The sequence below is a fragment of the Microtus ochrogaster genome, unplaced genomic scaffold (genome assembly GCF_000317375.1).
Source record: "Microtus ochrogaster isolate Prairie Vole_2 unplaced genomic scaffold, MicOch1.0 UNK13, whole genome shotgun sequence".
Lineage (NCBI taxonomy): Eukaryota > Metazoa > Chordata > Mammalia > Rodentia > Cricetidae > Microtus > Microtus ochrogaster.
In genome coordinates, this window is record NW_004949111.1 from 4,111,971 (window position 1) to 4,130,375 (window position 18,405).

At 33.1% G+C, this 18,405-nt stretch overlaps 1 protein-coding gene across 1 annotated transcript in view; it reads right to left on the reverse strand.

The window, feature by feature from the left end:
- The window catches only part of LOC101997307, a 453,400-nt gene that overhangs the window by 274,478 nt on the left and 160,517 nt on the right, over positions 1–18,405 (reverse strand). The window contains exon 10 of the mRNA XM_026789039.1: positions 13,364–13,447. Coding sequence (XP_026644840.1) covers positions 13,364–13,447 — 84 coding nt within the window. The remainder of the gene's footprint in view (positions 1–13,363; positions 13,448–18,405) is intronic.

Below are 18,405 nucleotides of genomic sequence, written 5' to 3' on the forward strand. Positions count from 1 at the left end.
ACACACATACCCTGCTTTGTCTGTGTAATTAGAAAGCCCAAAATATCTCAACTCTACATTAAAAAAACTACAGGCAACTAAAAAATGCTGAGACAGGGAGAAACAGTCTTCCATGAATGAATAAAATTTATAAATACTGTAAAATATTAAGATTTGCAGACTCAACAAGTTTTCACAGAACATTTCTGAATTTCAATGTTATGAATTATGTAGATTGATTTATATTTGGTTCAACTTTTAGAATTAAAATATCCATGAAATATATAAGACTGAAAAAGTTTAGAAAATGCTGAAGCATTGTACTAAGATATTATAGTAATAAATTATCCTAGAAATCATCTATTAGTATAAGATTGACAATTCAGCCACTTGGAGAATACTTATTGTTCAATATGATCACACTAATGTGCCTAAACAGGAACTTTTTTCTCCAATTATTGCAAATATCTCAAAGTAAATGTTTACACATTCTTATGAAGCAAACTAAGAAATTTTAAAACTTATTTTCTAAGAAAATTTTAGAGTGTAAATACTTCTTGGCTTTTATACAGAAATCTGTTAAGAATAAATAATAAATTTAAAACTGAATAAATCATTCCAATGCATATTAGTGGAATTTTAAAACTGACAAATATTACTCAAAAAATTACAATGCTGCAAATTACACAAGAACAAAATTTTGACATGTTCTTAGTAAGAAATCCTGTATTTTATTTATTATGTATTACTGCACAAAAATACCATTTGGGAATAAGAATAAATCTTATGTTGACACAGTTAACATATTAAGTTATGCCAATTATATGTAGCCACTAATTTCTGTAGTTCACACTTTCAAGACTTCTGTTTCTCCTAAGTTTACATTTTGTAAGTTAGGCTACATAATGGAGTTGTACTTCTTTCTGTAATGACACCCAATAACATATATAATCAGTATAGGTATTTATCATCTCCTATGAAAGTGAGCCTCATGTAAAAAAGTGTTAATAAATTATGCTGCACATAGATGGTATATCTCATTCAGTAGAAAATAAGCTTTTGAATTTTTTCACAAATTGATATATTTTCTTGTGGCATTTGTATTCTTAATGCCTGCTTTCTGAAGTCAACTGAAAATATTTTGATAACAAATAATCTGATATTATATAAAGTAAAAAAAAAAGCTGGCCAATGCAAGAAAATATGTGTGAAATGGGGGGGTCTCCTGCAGCCTGAGTTAAGAGCAGAATGCCCTGACCTTTTTTTCCCCCCAAAGTGCTAGGCTTACAGCTCCATTATGCCTTGTTTAGGAGAAAATCATTACAATTTTTCAAATAACATTAGCGGATGGATGTATTATAAATTATCCAACTAACTCTGTTAAACATGTAAGATTCTTACAAATGCAAAACACATGTGGTTAATTTATGGTTTTCATAGTGTCTCTAATAAATACTTAAAGGTAAAAAAAAATAATAGTTACTGTCTGTTCAGTTTTAGGTTAAAATAACTTGTTAAATAATAAAACATAGGTCTTTGGTCAGTGAATAGATGCAGACATGCATGCTAATCTAGGAAGAGATAATAACCACCAAAAAATAAGAGTCAAGAAGTACAAGTTTCCTAACAATCTAATGAAAAATCATTTAGAATAACTTTTGGTCAGGATTATTGACGTCATCAAAATAAAACAAAATTTCTGTTTTGCTTGCTTGTATGAGACAAGACTAATAAGGAAGCTTAATGAGAATAGGCATATATGTCAACTTGTCTGTCTACTGAGCTATTTACTTGCTACTCTCATTTTCTATTATTGAAAATGGATTTTTTATATCACATAATATAGACTGACTATGGTTTTCCTTCCCACTACTCCTCCAAATCCTCCCCACATCCTAACCCTTCTGGACCTATACCCTTTCTATCTCTCATTAGAAAAGAACAGGCTTTTAGGAGATGATAATAAAATATATAATAATAAAATTTAAGATAATAAAAAATTTGGACAAGACAAATCAACAGAAGTAAAAGAGCCCAAGAAAAGGCATAAGAATTAGAGAACCACTTGTTCACACACTCAGGAGTCCCATAAAAGTACCAAACTGGAAATCATAATATATATGTAGACGATCTGACACTTAAAACATTCCTTTCTTCCATTTATTTATTTGTGTATATATGTGAACAACTTCATGACACAGTGTATATATGGAGGTCAGAAGACAAATCACAGTGGTGGACTTTTTCCTTACACCATATGGATTCCATGGATTATACTTTGGTCATCAAAGTTGGTGGCAAATGTTTTTACCCTAGGGATCACCTAGGGATATTCATTAGGAATAAAATAGTTTAATTATATTAATATTTATAGTTTTCAAATTTTCACAATTTAAATTTTAAACAACTTTAGATTCATTCCTGGTCAAGTTATTTCATTTATATACTTCTAAAATCCACTAATTTAAAATGTAGTTAAAGATTTCAAATTAAATAATTGTTTGAGATTACACTGTAGAAATGAACAGTGCAATTTAAGCTGCTCTCATGTATAAAATAATCTCACTCCAGAAATTTTTATGTTTACTCATCATTCCCAATGATGTTTTACATAAAACTAGTGGGTTTCACACAATTAGAAAGTAAAAAAAGTAGTTTCTATCACATCTATTCATATTTAACAGTCAGCCCTTCCCTCTTACTGAAGTACTCATAATGTATTATACTTGGTGTAAATTGGTTTAAATAAGCTTATTGAAGACTAATAATAATGAATAGTTTCAATACAAAAATCTTCCTTCTTTCAAGCCAAATTACTGAGAGTCACAGTTAAAAAAAAAATGCTTCAAATGAGACTCAAACCAAATATACACTGAAATGTTTTTAAGTGTTCTAAAATATTATTCTTTGAAAAATCAAAACAACTTTATAAAAAAAATTCCTTCTATCTTAATGCAATTTTTATGGGTGCATGCATGCACATGTGTGTTTGTGCACATGCACCACAGTGCACATATGGACATCAGTGGATCATTCGCCAGAATAGGTTGTCTTCTTTTACGGTATGGGTCCTGGGGATCAAACTCAAGTTGTAAGACCTGGCTGCAAAAGTTTTTATCTGCTAAGCCATCTCCAGCCCTTTATTCTAAATTATGATTAGGTTTCTAGTTATCAAAAGGATTACTTATCAAGAAATTCAAACTGAGAGAGTTTTAAGATTACATATAGATGACAGTTGTCTCTGTAACTGTATTCATTCCTAATTTGCTTTCTCATAAAGCAGGAAATACAGACAATCGGAATTCTGTTATTTGATTCACTGAAAAAAAATAGACAATTCTCTCATTATAAAATAGCCAAAACCAATATTATTTGGAAAATATAGATAAAATATTTCAAGATGTTGGAAAGTGTGATTTATAAGTAAGACCAGAAAAACATGAATAGAAAAAAATACTAAAGAATGGATATAGGATTATCAAAATAAAAGGTTCTGCATAGAAAAGGAAACATGCAACAGAGTGAAGAGATAGCCTACAGCAAAACTGAGAATTCTTCATGTAGTAATGATATAAAGCCAACATAAAAGTGAAACAACCTATAACAAAGTAGGTGACAGGAATGTCAGCAACAAACATGAATTATATCATAATTGAAATAATTTCAGTGTAGCAAGGAATTGCAAAATGTTAGATTGTGACTTGGATTGAAATCTTTAAGTATAAAATATATTAAATGTAACAAACAAGAATAAAAAAACAAGAATCATAAGTCATTCTAAGAAGAGCATGCTTTTTGTAAATAAAAATAAAAGAACTCATTTGAATCTTTACAGAATATTGACAAAATAACAGTCTGATACATAATCTACTATGATTTTTCTCAGCTTTATGTACTTTATAATACAATTTTAAAACTATCAAAATCATGGCCTTTGAGATGGTTTAGAAAGACTCTTGCCATCAATTCTGACCACTTGAGTTTGATCCTCAGGAACCATAGGTTGTAATGGAAGACCCAGTATCTCCAAGCTGTTGTTTTACTTCATGTGTGCACTATGGCACTTATGCAAGCACACATACACATTAATTAATAAATAAGCAAATGAATTAAATACATGAAGTAATTTTTTAAAAAAGAATCAAACACTATCATAATATTATAGAGTGGCGCCCAACATGGGGCTTTTTTGCCCCCCCTCCTGAGCGGCCCGGGATGTAGGTTTAAATTTTAGTTTGAGAGAGCTGCACGCCCCAATCTCGGCAGCACAGAGAGACATTTCATTATATGGGCTGCCAAGTGGAACCAGAATGGATATAAGGGTAATATGATTTCAGAATTTGGGTCTAAAGATATGATGATTTGGAGAGGGTCTTCTTTTGTTTTCACAGAGGATGAGACCCTGTGAATTGTTTCTATCCTAATATAGTACGATAGACCATGCCCTCCTGAAAGGTTGTCATGAACACCTTCAGAAAATTATTTCACTCGACTGCTGACTGAGATGAACCGGGCAGACAGCTTACACCATAAAAGACCTGAATAACTTGCCCCCATACAGCAGAAAGCAGTTTGGAGAGAAAAACTGCGCCCATGTTCCCATATATTGTTTATAAATGTTCTTTTACATTTAAAGAGGGATATAATATAGGTATGAATAATTTGCATTGGTATGGATTTTAAGGTCAATTTTGTTATGTGTATATATGTTTCTGCTTTTGATTGAGGTACTGTGATTGTGTAGTTCATTTAAAAATGTAATGTTTAATTAGGAAATATAGGTTGCTAATGGATAATCATCGATAATAGTAAAGCTTGTAGTCATGTTAGATTTTCTAGATATGTAGAGATATATTTCAGTTAGATAGACATTCTTCATATCTTTCAAAGACTGCAGAATATGGCATTTAATGTTTTAATAACTTAGGGTTTTTTTATGACAATGAGACACGTCTGCTCCTGGCAGCACCAATCTACTTCAAGAGGAACATGGACATCGAAGAGACTCCTTAGGGAGTTGGTTAGCCATTTGGGCAAGAAACTGCACTTGCCTGGACTGTTGCATAAACTGGACACAGAGAACCCTCAGAGAGAGGACTGCTGAGCTTGCCTAAAGGTGAGATGATCTTTTGGGGCTCATGATTCATAAAAGAGTCTGCGAGACATTCTACAGGACACAGCAGAAATTGACTGAACTGTCTTTGGCATTTCCTGCTTCATGAAAATGTCTGCTGGATACTATGGGCCTGAAGGCTGAAGATGGATACCCCAACAGTAAAAAAGAACTTTGGGTGACTGTCCAGGCAACAAGATATCTCTATCATTTCTAGAATTTGAAGTTTCTTGTTTCTTGTTTACTTAGATAATATTATATCCTTCTGGAATCTTTGATGGAATTGAAGAATAGATAGATAATTATGGTTTTCCTTAGTTATGATAAAAGATAAAAGATATAAATATTGTAACTAATTCTTGCTTGGTAACTGTTTTGTTATATGTAGTTTTACTATGATAAAGTTAAAGCCTTTCTTTTTTATTTAAATAGAAAATGGGGAAATGATGGAGGTGGGTCTTGTATCTTATCTGTTACTCTCATTGGTTAACTAATAAAGAAAACTGCTTGGCCTGATAGGACAGAAAATTAGGTAGGCAGAGTAGACAAAGCAGAATGCTGGGAGAAAGAAGCCGAGTCAGGCAGTCGCCATGATTCTCCCACCCAACACAGCCGCACACAGCCGCAGGTTAAGATCTTCCCTGGTAACCACCTTGTGGGCTACACAGATTATTAGAAATGGGTTAGATCAATATGTAAGAGCTAGCCAATAAGAGGCTGGAACTAATGGGCCAGGCAGTGTTTAAAAGAATACAATTTCCATGTAATTATTTCGAGTATAAAGCTAGCCGTGTGGGCGGCCGGGTGGCGGGAAGCAGCCCGCAGCTCCTTTCAACAATGCAGAGTACCTCATTTTGTCAGTAAAGAAATATTTTATCTACCACCTTTCTCTATGTGTATAATTATTTTAAAAGTTGTAAAATAGGTAGTTTATTCTACAGGGGGCAGGGACCAATTATATTTGGTATGAAAGACATGGAGTACCAGTATTTTTCAAAGAGTACCTAGAGGGCAGTGTATCTGGCAAAGGAAGATAAAATTTTCATCTCTTTCATGAAGAGACTTAAGTCAGAATCTTAGACTAAAATAGTAGGTAGCTTCTAACTTCTACTTTGTTACTAGATTTGACACTGCAGTCAATATTTTAGTACTTCAAGAAATGGCTCAATATATTTTGAAAACTAGAGGTTTTCCCTAAGTTAGTATCTTATCTCTTTGTTAAAAAGCATGTATTCCAACAGTTTCTCATTATAATTTAAGGATTTATACTCCTGATTTCTAATTTTTTTAAACTTTGTTGAGATTTATTTTATTTTATTTTTGTTTATTCAAGACAGAGTTTCTCTGTGTAACTGCCCTATCTGTCCTGGAACTAGTTCTTGTAGACCAGTCTGGCCTTGAACGCAGAGATCTGCCTGTGCCACCACTGCCCAGTGATTTGGAGATCTTACCTGTGGGTTATATGTACATTATTATAATGAATTCAACCATATTAAGCAGTAGGAAGCCTTAGGAACTACTTGAGAAAAAGTTATATTAGGAACCATGTTGCTTTCATTATTTCAGTTCTGACACAGCATACATCTATATAAACAAAAATAAAATATTTATACAAAGAAATACAAACATTCTTTGTTTATGGCAGGTGAAAAATTATTTATGCTAATAGAAAAATTACATATTTATAAAGATATAATTCTTATTTAAATTTGGTCTCTAAATGGAAAGTGTGTTTTAGATGGAATTGTCTGTCTCTGTGTTTGGATCTAGATAAACAGTCTACCTGATTCCTTCAAAAAGAAAAAAATGACAGTCACAATAAACTAATTCTATGTTAGAATTCTTTAACTAAAATAAATAAAATTAATTAAGCATAATTAATAAAAATCACGTTTATATACAAAGAAATTTTAGGTAAATTTATTTGATTGCCTTTATTTCAAAGTTTAGAAACTTTCCTGAAAACTTTTCCTAAAACATAAAATCATCCTGATATCATCAAATAATATTTAATAAATTCTTTCAGCTTTTCTTAGAGAATTAAGAGTTGAGAGATATGAAAATACGCAGAATGAAACTTTTTAATTTTTCTATAAAAAATAAACCTTTAGTGTTGCCTACCTTCAATTTACAAATAGAATGCATACTGAGAGACCAAGCACAACAAGTTCAAGACTACTTGATTTACACAATTTTTTAGAAAGTGAATAACAAAAAGACCTTGTCTCAAAAAAGTATTGACAGATATAACTCTACATTATATCACTTATTATAATGAATATTTTCATACATTTGGTTCTATTTATATAGTTTTATGTAATATACATATATGTTATTAAAGGTAACCAATGATCCTGTCAAGGTAGAAAAAAACTGAAATATTGTCAGCCTACCTTTAAATATTCATGAATATTTTTCACAGGAAACCTCCATAAATAATTTAACAAATTCTCAAAAGGGAAAATGCTTCAAAGTATTCAAACTTAAGTTTTAAAACTGGAAGACTAAGAAAATGGCTGAAGAAAATCCCAACTGAATCTAGATAGCTAGTAATTTGCCATAAAAGGCTATATCTCAAAAGGAAAAGATTAAGAACGTATAGGTCACATCTGCTTTCTCTGACCTAACCCTTGCCCTATTTTTAACCTATTTTCTGCAATCACAACCCAAATGACATTTTTAACGTGCAACTTCAACATTTACCTGCCTTTTACAGTGTACATTTTAAATTATTTTTAGAAAATTATAAGGCTAGTGAGTGAACTGGAAAATAATTGTGCTTAGTATGGTCCAAGAAATTCTCTTGGGCTGATAAAGAAAAAATAAAGTCACTTGAAAGGAAGTTGTATCCTGGGAGCAAAGCTATCTTACCATAAATTAAAAACAATCCAATGCCATATATGAAGGTAAAACTTTATGTCATTATAAATACAGCATGTGGGTATGGATATGAAGAAACCACATGATAAAGTACAGAGAGTGTAAAAACTGTTTCTGAGAATTCAGGCTAGTGAGATGGTTCAGCAGGTGAAGGAGTTTACTGCTAAACCCGACGACCTGAGTTTAATCCCCAGGATCTACACAGTAAAAGGAGAGAACCTACATCTGCAATTGGTTCTTGGATCGCCACTCACACACTGCTGTATGCCTTTTCTAACAAAGAAACAATCAAACAAATAAAATAAAAATAAAAGGAGGGACTTAATATTTTACCGGTATACATCATCTTTTCAGAAATCTAGTTAGCTAGTTCCAAAAATGGTTCTAAAACTTTTTAAAATAAATACTATTTTAACACAAACCACTCAACTTTTAAAGATAAATAAACCATATCAGGAATGTTTAATTTCTATTTTCCTTTAAAGCTGTCCATTTGGCATGACTAATTAGAAAGGTAAGCTTAGCATTTATCATGCCTTATATACTTTATAATTTTGACACTATGGAGTTTCTATGAAACTACAACCAATCATGTTTGTTATTCTATAAATGTATGTTATATGATGATAAAATTGATACTATATGCTTTTATAAAATCTTTATTTAAATGAGGTGCCTTAATAGAATGATTTGTTATTTCTTAATGTTACAGTGTAATGTTAGTTGATATAAAATGCAAATAAATAACTCTATATGGCATCTGAAGTTGTTTCTAATAGAATATCAGAACAATTTTTCTTTACTTAATATAGCTTTGTAAATGTTTCCAAACTTATTGCATGAAAAGATATAGGTAATAGATATGCACTGTACTATGGGAAATTTACATTTTACATGTCAGACTGGAGGTTTGAATAATCACAGGTGTACATTTTTGTCAAAGTGGTCAGAAAGTATTTTAAAATGTGTTCTTTGTGTGTTTGAACACTGGAAGAGTCACTAATTCTATCTCTCTAGTAGAAGAGTCTGATGTCTCCTTTTTTTGCGTAGAAAAAAATGGAGATATGTTTACCATGGGATATTTCATCTCTTGTATTCTGAATCTGGTGGACCAAATAAGGTATTTGATTTACTAAAACATGTTCCTATGTTTAGTCCCTTCCCTCAGTCTAGTATACCATCAACCCCATACCAATCTACATAGACATCTACATTACTACCTATCCACAGGAAGTAATAGTTTTTAACAAAAATTTCTGTTGGCTCTGAAAAGACTGAATTTTTGACACACATCACAGAAACGCTAATAATAAGTCTTGAGTTAATTTTTAACAGTGTATTATATCTGCTGTCCTAGTGTATACTCAGACTGTATAAGTTTAGCCTGCCTTTAAGAAATTAATGTAACCCACAATATAATTCAACTAAAAAGAAAAAAAAACATATCATCTCATTAGATGCTGAAAAACCCTTTGACAAAATCCAAACCCCTTCATGATAAAAAGTCTTAGAGAGATCAGGGACACAAGGAACTTATCTAAATCAACTTAAATGAAGAGCAATATAAAGCAATTCCACTAAAATCAGGACCAAGACAAGGCTGTCCACTTTCTCCATATCTATTCAATATAGTACTCAAATTTCTAGCTAGAGCAATAAGACAACAAAAGGAGATCAAGGGGATTCTAATTGGAGAGGAAGAAGTCAAATTTTCACTCTTTGCAGATGATAAGAGAGTTTAAATAAGTGACCCCAAAAATTCTACCAGTAATTCCTACAGCTGAAAAAACCTTCAGTAATGTGACAGGATACAAGATCAACTAAAAAAAAATCAGTAGCCCTTCTATGTACAAATGATAAAAGGACTGAGACAGAAATCAGAGAAATATCACCCTTTACAAGAGACCCAAATAATATAAAGTCTAATGGGGGTGATGCTAATCAAGGAAGTGAAACACCTATATGACAAAAACTTTAAATCTTTGAAGAAAATGAAGAAGATATCAGAAAATGGAAAGATCTCCCATGCTCTTGGATAGGTGTTGAAGGAGCAGTGGGCAGCTTTTTGTTCTGCCCGGTTCCTTGCCGCCTGGCTAGCTTTACCCGAAATAACTTTGACAAAGAACCTAAAATTATATAATGGAAAAAGACAGCCTCTTCAACAAATGGTGCTGGCATAACTGAATGTCAACATGTAGAAGAATTCAAATAGATCCATATCTATCCAAACACACAAAACTCAAGTCCAAATGGATCAAAGACCTCAACACGAATCCAGCTATACTGAACCTGATAGAAGAAAAGGTGGGACATATCCTAAAACACATAGACACAGGAGACAATTTCCTAAATATAACACACCAAGAGCACAGACACTGAGAGCAACAATTAATAAATGGGACCTCATGAAACTGAGAAACTTCTAGAAGGCAAAGGATAGTCAATATAACAAAATGGCAACCTACAGAATGGGAAAAGTTCTTCACCAATTCCACATCAGCCAAAGGACTGATCTCCAAAATAAATAAGGACTCAAGATACTAGATATCAAATACCAAATAATCCAATTAAAAATGCTTTACACATCTGAACAGAATTTTCAACAGAAGAATCTCAAATGACCAACAACCACCAAAGGAATTGCTCCCCATCTTTAGCTATCAGAGAAATGAAATCAAAACGACTCTGAGATATTATCTTACACCAATCAGAATGGCTAAAGTAAAAAACACCAATGATAGCTTATGCTGGAGAGGATGTGAAACACTCTTCCACTGCTGGTAGATGAGCAAACTTGCACAGCCACTTTGGAAATAAGTATAGCAGTTTTCAGAAAATTGGAAATCAATCTAACTAAAGATTCATCAACCCACTCTTGGGCATATACCCAAAGTATACACACTCATACCACAAGGACATTTGCTCAACTATGTTCATAGCAGCATTATTCAATATAACCAGAACCCGGAAATAACCTAGATGCCCCTCACCCAAAAGATAGACAAAGAAAATGTGGTACATTTACACACTGGAGTACTACTAAGTGATAAAAAATGACATCTTGAAATTTGAAGGCAATGAATGGAACTAGAAAAGCAACCATCCTGAGTGAGATAATCTAGACCTAGAAAGACAAACGCAGTATGCACTGACTCATATGTGGATATTAGACATAAAGCAAAGCATAAACAGCCTATAGTCCATGACTCCAGAGAAGCTAGGTAACAAGGAAAACCCTAAGAGAGACATACATGAATCCTTTTGCGAAAGGGAAATGGCCACAACAAGAGAAAATAGGGAGCATGGGGTGGGGGAGAAGGAAAGAAGGAAAAGGAGGGTAAAAAGAGATTGGGAAGGAGAAAATCAGGGAACAGGATGGTTGAGATAGGGAAAGGACAGCAAGGGAGAGCAAGAGAAGTGATATCTTGATTGAGGAAGTCATTGTGGGGCCAACAAGAAACTTGGCACTTGAGAAATTCTTAGGAATCAACAAAAATGACCTCAGCTACGACCCTAAGCAATAGTGGAGAGGGTTCCTTAACTGGCTTTGACTTGTAGTCAGATTGATGACTACCTTAATTATCATCACAGAAACTTGATCCAAAAACTGATGGAAGCAGGTGCAGAGAGCCACAGATAGGCACTGGGCCAAGCTTCCAAAGACCAGTCCAAGAGATGAAGGAGCAAAAATACGAGCAAAGGGGTCAAGACTATGACAGAGATATCCACAGAAACAGCTGGCCTGACCTAGTGGGAGCTCACTGACTCTGGACTGACAGTAGGGGAACCTGAATAGGACCAAACTATGCCCTCTAAATTTGGGTGACAGTTGTGTGGCTTGGGCAGTCAATGGGAACCATTGGTAGTGCGACCAGGATTTATCCCCAGTGCATAAACTGGCTTTCTGGAGCCCATTCTCTATGGAGGGATACCTTGCTCAGCCTAGATATGAGGGAAGGCCTTGGTTCTGCCTCAAAGTGATGTGCCAAGCTTTATTGACTCCCCATGGGAAGCCTTACCTTCTCTGAGGAATGGATGGTCAGATGGGAGAAAGGTGGGGGAAGTGGAAACTGGGATTGGTATATAAAATGAGAGGAGACTTTTAAAAATAAGTAAATTAAAAGTGTAATCAATGTAACAAACAACATTACTTGCCTTGGATTTTCTATACAATCAGCTTTTGTAAACTACATTTATGTAAAGTTTTAATCTTTTATTATGTACCTGTCCACGCCCCTGACCCAGAGTAACACACGTGTCTGGTTAATAAGCTGCTGAAAGCAGTCAGCAGCTTGAAAGCAACCTTATATAACAAATATCTATCAGAAATATTGAAAAGTACCTGTGGATATATCTTGAAAATGTGAGTTTGGAGTTTACTAATCTGTGTCAGTTTTGTCAGTAAAATCAATTCTTCCAATATAAAACTCTGTTATAAATTTCTATAAAGAAACCTCCCTTCCCCCATGCTATGTTTGCTGTTCTGTACAATAAATATAAATCAAAATTCTTTGTCAGGAACAGATAGAATCCACAGGGGGAAAAGTAGAGAGTTTCAATTTGGGTTCATTCTTGGTTAAATTAATCCAAGAGAAAGTATGTTTTTATTTGTTATGCATTATTTATTTTGGTGTGCCAAAGGAGGAACATTTCATGAGTTAATGAAGCACCCACTCACTCCATCTGGCTATCTACATCTCTGTCTGTTCGTCCATTCTTTCCTTCTTCATCCATCTTTTCATTCATTCAACAAGCACTGATGCCCTACCTTTATAATATTATTATTAAATATTGGAATTAGAGACTAATAGGAAAAATGTCACAAACTGAGTGGAATGAAGCATGATGAGCTTATTATCAGTATTATGTACACAGTAACGTGATAATAAGGCACACACTGATTAATTTTGGACAAAATTTCACAAAAGGACCAATACTTGAGTTCATGAATGTTGGAGAATGAAAAATAATTAACGAAGTAGAGAAAAAAGAAAAAGAAACCTAAGCATAATAGAAAGTTATTAAAATGACCAAAGAGTTAGAACATATGGACTATTGGTGAATATGGGAGAATTTATAATGTGGTTAGCAGATTCAAAGACAGGTAATCAAGGGAGTTTAAGTTGAAAAGATGCTAAAATTTTCACAGATGTGTTTATTATGCTAAGGTGTTAAAGCTACTAAAATCAACGTAGCTATATAGATATTGGGCTCATGAAAGTAATTTCTAACAATAGTTAATTGTAGCATGGCTTTATTTATACACAAATAATATTATCAGAGGATAGATTTTATCTAGGTCCCTAACTTTTAGTGGAACATTTATTAAGCCTTTAAGTTTATCCCTCACAAATAATTTCTCAATACTTGCAATGGATTTAAGTTACTTACCACTGATAGTTGTTGAGTGAGTGGAATATAATTAGGTTTACATTTCACTGTAGAACTCATTGTTTCAGGTTCAGTGGTAATTGGCTAAAAGCAAAAGTGAGATAAGTTTAAATACTAAGACTAATCTGATATTAAAAGGAAACCATAACTATTTATAGTAGGTACAGAGAGCTGAATTAGTATTCTTAATATTTTTATGAAAATTGCAATATCATAAACACATGTACACTGGTACAGATACATAGTACATGAAAAATGAGAGCTTCCTATATGTTAGACATTATTCTGAGGTTTTGGGGGCATGTTATCTGTTTAAATCTATATATCAAACAACCTTAGGAGGTATGTACAATTATTACAGATATGAAGAAACCAAGACATAGAGAAATAAATTAATCTAATCAAAAGTTAATTCATGGAATGAGTTTTTATCTCAAGAAGCCTAAGAATGGAGTCTACACTTTTAATCACTAAACCATTTTAATAAATGTTAGAAGTCTTAATTAAACAGAATGACATGAAATGGTTTATTTGAGAATTTTCCTATGAAACATAACATATATCAGGTTCCATTTTAGTATTTTATAAATATTAACTTATTTAGTATGGCTTGGTGTTATACTAACTTTATTTGAACATCTGAATGAGTATACTATATAAAATACATTATATTGTCTTAATCACCATTGTACTAGAAAAATTGCTTTACTACCAAACCTAAAGTAGATGAAAACATCAAACTCTTTTATAACCAATAAAATAGAAAACATAAAATATTAAGATTTAATCACGCAGAAATAAAAATCAAATAACAAATGAGTGGTAAGAGTAAACAATTAAAATATTTCATCAAAGAAAAGCTCAAGAACAAATAGCCTGACTGATGATTTCAACCAAACATATAGAAAAAAGTTGTATCACCAATTTTTCTTAAGTTGTTTTGTGAAATTTATCAAAGACTATTTTATTTTCAAATTCGTTTTAGGAGACCAGCCCTTCTCTGAGACCAAGTCAAACAACTGAAAAAAAAAAACATAAAGTAAAGCAATGAACCAGCACTCTTAACTAATTTAAGAATCTTGAATGAAACATTAACAAACCAAATCCAAAAGAGTATGAAAAGTTGTTCACTATAATCATGTAGAATTCACTCTAAGCTCCTAAAGAGGCTCAACATAAATGAATAAAAATGGTAAACACATGTGTAGAATAGATAATAAAACCATATAATGATCTCTGCAAATATAAAATTCAACATAAGAATGCAAAAAATTAGGTACAGCAGGAGCATACGTCTATATAATAAAAACAATAAAAATAAATAAACAAAAATTAGTACACTGAGTGGATGAAAGCTAAAAGCTTTCTGCCAAATCTGCTACAAGCCAAGGATGTGTATTATAAACTCATACATTTAATTCAACATGCTACACTAAGTACTAGTTTGAATAGTAAACAAAAACAAATAATAAGATAATAAAATAAGACTTTTCCTTAGTCAAATAATCTCTATTTGCAGATAGATATGAATTCGTATATAAAAATTCCCCCCAAAAATCTATTAGAACTAATACATGTGTTCTTATTCTCAGTGTTGAAGATTGACCCTGGGACCTCACACATGTTGGACAAGCAAGCATTCTAACACTGACTTACATTCCTACTCACTAATATTAATAAACTAATTCAGTCAAGTTTGACTTATATAAACTATATATAAAAATCAGTAGCATCACAATATGCCACTTACAATAGCTATAAAAATAAAAAATATTTCTGAGTCTAGGTTACCTCACTCAAAATAATGTTTTCTAGCTCCATCCATTTTCCTGCAAAATTCAAGACAATTATCACATGTACTCACTCATAGGTGGTTTGTAAGCATAAAGCAAAGAAAAACAGCCTACAAACCACAATCCCAGGAACTTACACAACAAGGAGGACACTAAGAGAGACTTTTACAGATCTAATCTACATGGGAAGGACAAAAAGAAAAGATCTCCTGAATAAAATGAGCACTTAGGGACCTTAGGGGAGGGTTGAACGGGGGAGGGGAGAGGTAGGGAGGGGAGCAGAGAAAAATGTAGAGCTTAATAAAGATCAATAAAAAAGAATAAAAATTAAAACATTTGTCAAAAGATTTAATCAAAGCACTGAAAGACCAGCAGAATTGAAATATGGTATATTAATAAATTATAAAAAATAAAAGGCCAGTTCAAGCACCCTCTCCTCTACTGCCCAAGGAACAAGCTGGGACATCTCCTTGGAAACCTGGGAACCCCTCTAGAGTCAAGTCTCTTGCCAACTCTAAAATGGCTCCCTTAATTAAATGCCTGAACTGGCCTTATCCTATAGCCACCCTGATGAATATCTTGCATATTACCATAGAACCTTCATCAGGCGATGGATGGAGAGAGAGACAGAGACCCACACTAGAGCACTGAACTGAGCTCCCAAGGTCCAGATGAAGAGCAGGAGGGAGAATGTGAGCAAGGAAGTCAGGACCTTGAGGGGTGTGTCCACCCAGTGAGATGGTGGAACTGATCTAATGGGAGCTCACCAAGGCCAGCTGGACTGGGACTGATGGAGCATGTGATCAAACCAAACTCTCTGAATGTGGCTGACAAGGAGGGCTGACTGAGAAACCAAGGACAATGGCACTGAGTTTTGATTCTACTGCATGTATTGGCTGTGTGGGAGCCTAGTCTGTTTGTTTACTCACCTTCCTAGACCTGGATGGAGGGGGAAGACCTTGGACTTCCTACAGGGCAGGGAACCCTGACTGCTCTTAGGACTGGAGAGGGAGGGGGATGGGGGAAGGGGAAAGGAAATGGGAGGAGGTGGAAATTTTGAGTAAATAAAAATAAACAAATAAATAAGGCAAGATGTATTATATTTATGGATTGTGAGACAAATATTAAAATATCCATACTACTCAAAGCAAGCTATAGATTCTTTCCCATTTTTGAAATTCAATCCCTCTTGTAAAACCAATGATGTTTTTGGGACAGGGTTTCCCTATAAAGCCTTGACTGTTCTGCAACTCGCTGCCTGGAATTTATAGCAGAACCTGCTTTTTTGCCCCCCACATGCTTGGATTAAAGACATGCCCCACCAACACCTGTCCAAAAATACCAGTGATATTTTTAGCATGATGAAAAAATCCTAAAATTTTATTGGAACCACTATTACTTTAAACAGTTAAAGTAATCTTAAGCAAAAATAGTAAACAGAAAACATTACTACATGGTCCTTTGGTAACCAAAACAGAATGGTATTGACATAAATCAGTGAAGCAAATAACCTAGACGTGAGTCTATACATTTAAAACCAGTTGAAATTTGACAATCCTAAAATCCCCCATTGTAGAAAGGATAATATTTTCAATACGTGATAGTGGGCAAACTGGATGTCCACATTTTCTTTATTATAAAGCAACTCCTACTGTCTACTAGCTACAAAAAAAATCTATCTAAAATAGCTCAATATCTTAAATGTAAAGGAAAAATGTGAGAAACATTTCAAGCAAATGACAGGGCAAGGCTTTTTTGAAGTTATCTCAAAAGCCAAGGAAATAAGTGTTTGAAAAAAGACAAGTGAGAAATGGAGAGGTGACTCAGAAGTTAAGAACACTGGCTTTTCTTTCAGAGGACCCAAGTTCAATTCCCAGCACCTGTGTGGCAGCTCACAATTGTAACTCCAGATTCAGGGGATTTAAAACCCTCACACCAATATCCATTATATAAAATTAAATAAATTATTTTTTAAAAAAAGACAAATGATATTCTATCAAATAAGAAGTTCCTGAACAGAAATCACCAGAGTTAAGAAATAACTTACAGAAATGGAAAAATATTTAATACTGGTCATCCAGCAAATGATTGTGATATGAGAAAATAAGGAAATCGAAATCTCAGTAGCATACAAATAAATAGATCAATTAAAAAGTTAGCATTTGCCTCCAAAATCATTTACTGTAAGAAATGAAAATGACCAATATTAATGAAATATATTCAACATTATTAATAATCGGGAAAATGAAAGCCAAAACAAAAATGAGATAGCACTCTGTTCTAACAAGTATTTTATGATAGTTACTACTACCATAAGATAAATGATGACACATGAGAATATGGAAAAATGTAACTTTTGAACACAGTTAATGAGAATGTAAATTAGTACGGTTATTACAGAAGAGAATATGGAGGTTCCTATAAAACACACAAAACAAAATATAAAACACGACTTTTGTAAGACCTATTAGTCCTATTTCTCACTGTACATTCAGAGGAAAATGAACCAGTATAACAAAGAGATAAATTCATCCCAATTCATTGTAGCACTATTATCAAAAGCTAATAAATGAAAATAACTTATATGATCATGAATGGGTAAAGTAAATGTAATATGCACACACACAATAATACTATTCAGTAATAAAAGATGTTATAATTTGTAACATATCATATAAGATAATTCAGGCAGAGAATGACAAATATCATTTGATTTCACTGATGTGGAATCTAAGAAAATGTATCATATATAACAAGAAATAGAATAGTGGTCATCAGAGGCTGTAAGAAGAGTTTGGGAAAGGTTGACAACTGTATACTAAGCTAAATTTAATGGAAGTAGTAAGTTCTGGTGTGCAGTTGCATACTAGAGTAGCTAAAGTGATTATGTTATAGTGATTATATAGTTACTTTAGCTTCTCTGTTATCAAATTTGTGATGAAATATTTAAAACCTAGTTTCTTAGAAAAATTTAAATATATTATATATTTTTAATTGTAATCATACAACCATATCATTAGTGACCAAAATATTTAAGTTTAAGTATTTAATAACAGGAATAGAGAAATTATTAGCCAAATAATTATACACTGAACAGTAGAAAACATACTTTGTTTGTAGCTAGCTACAAATAAGAACCTTCATCTGGCGATGGATGGAGATAGAGACAGAGACCCACACTGGAACACTGGACTGAGCTCCTAAAGTCCCAATGAGGAACAGAAGGAGGGAGAAGATGAGCAAGGAAGT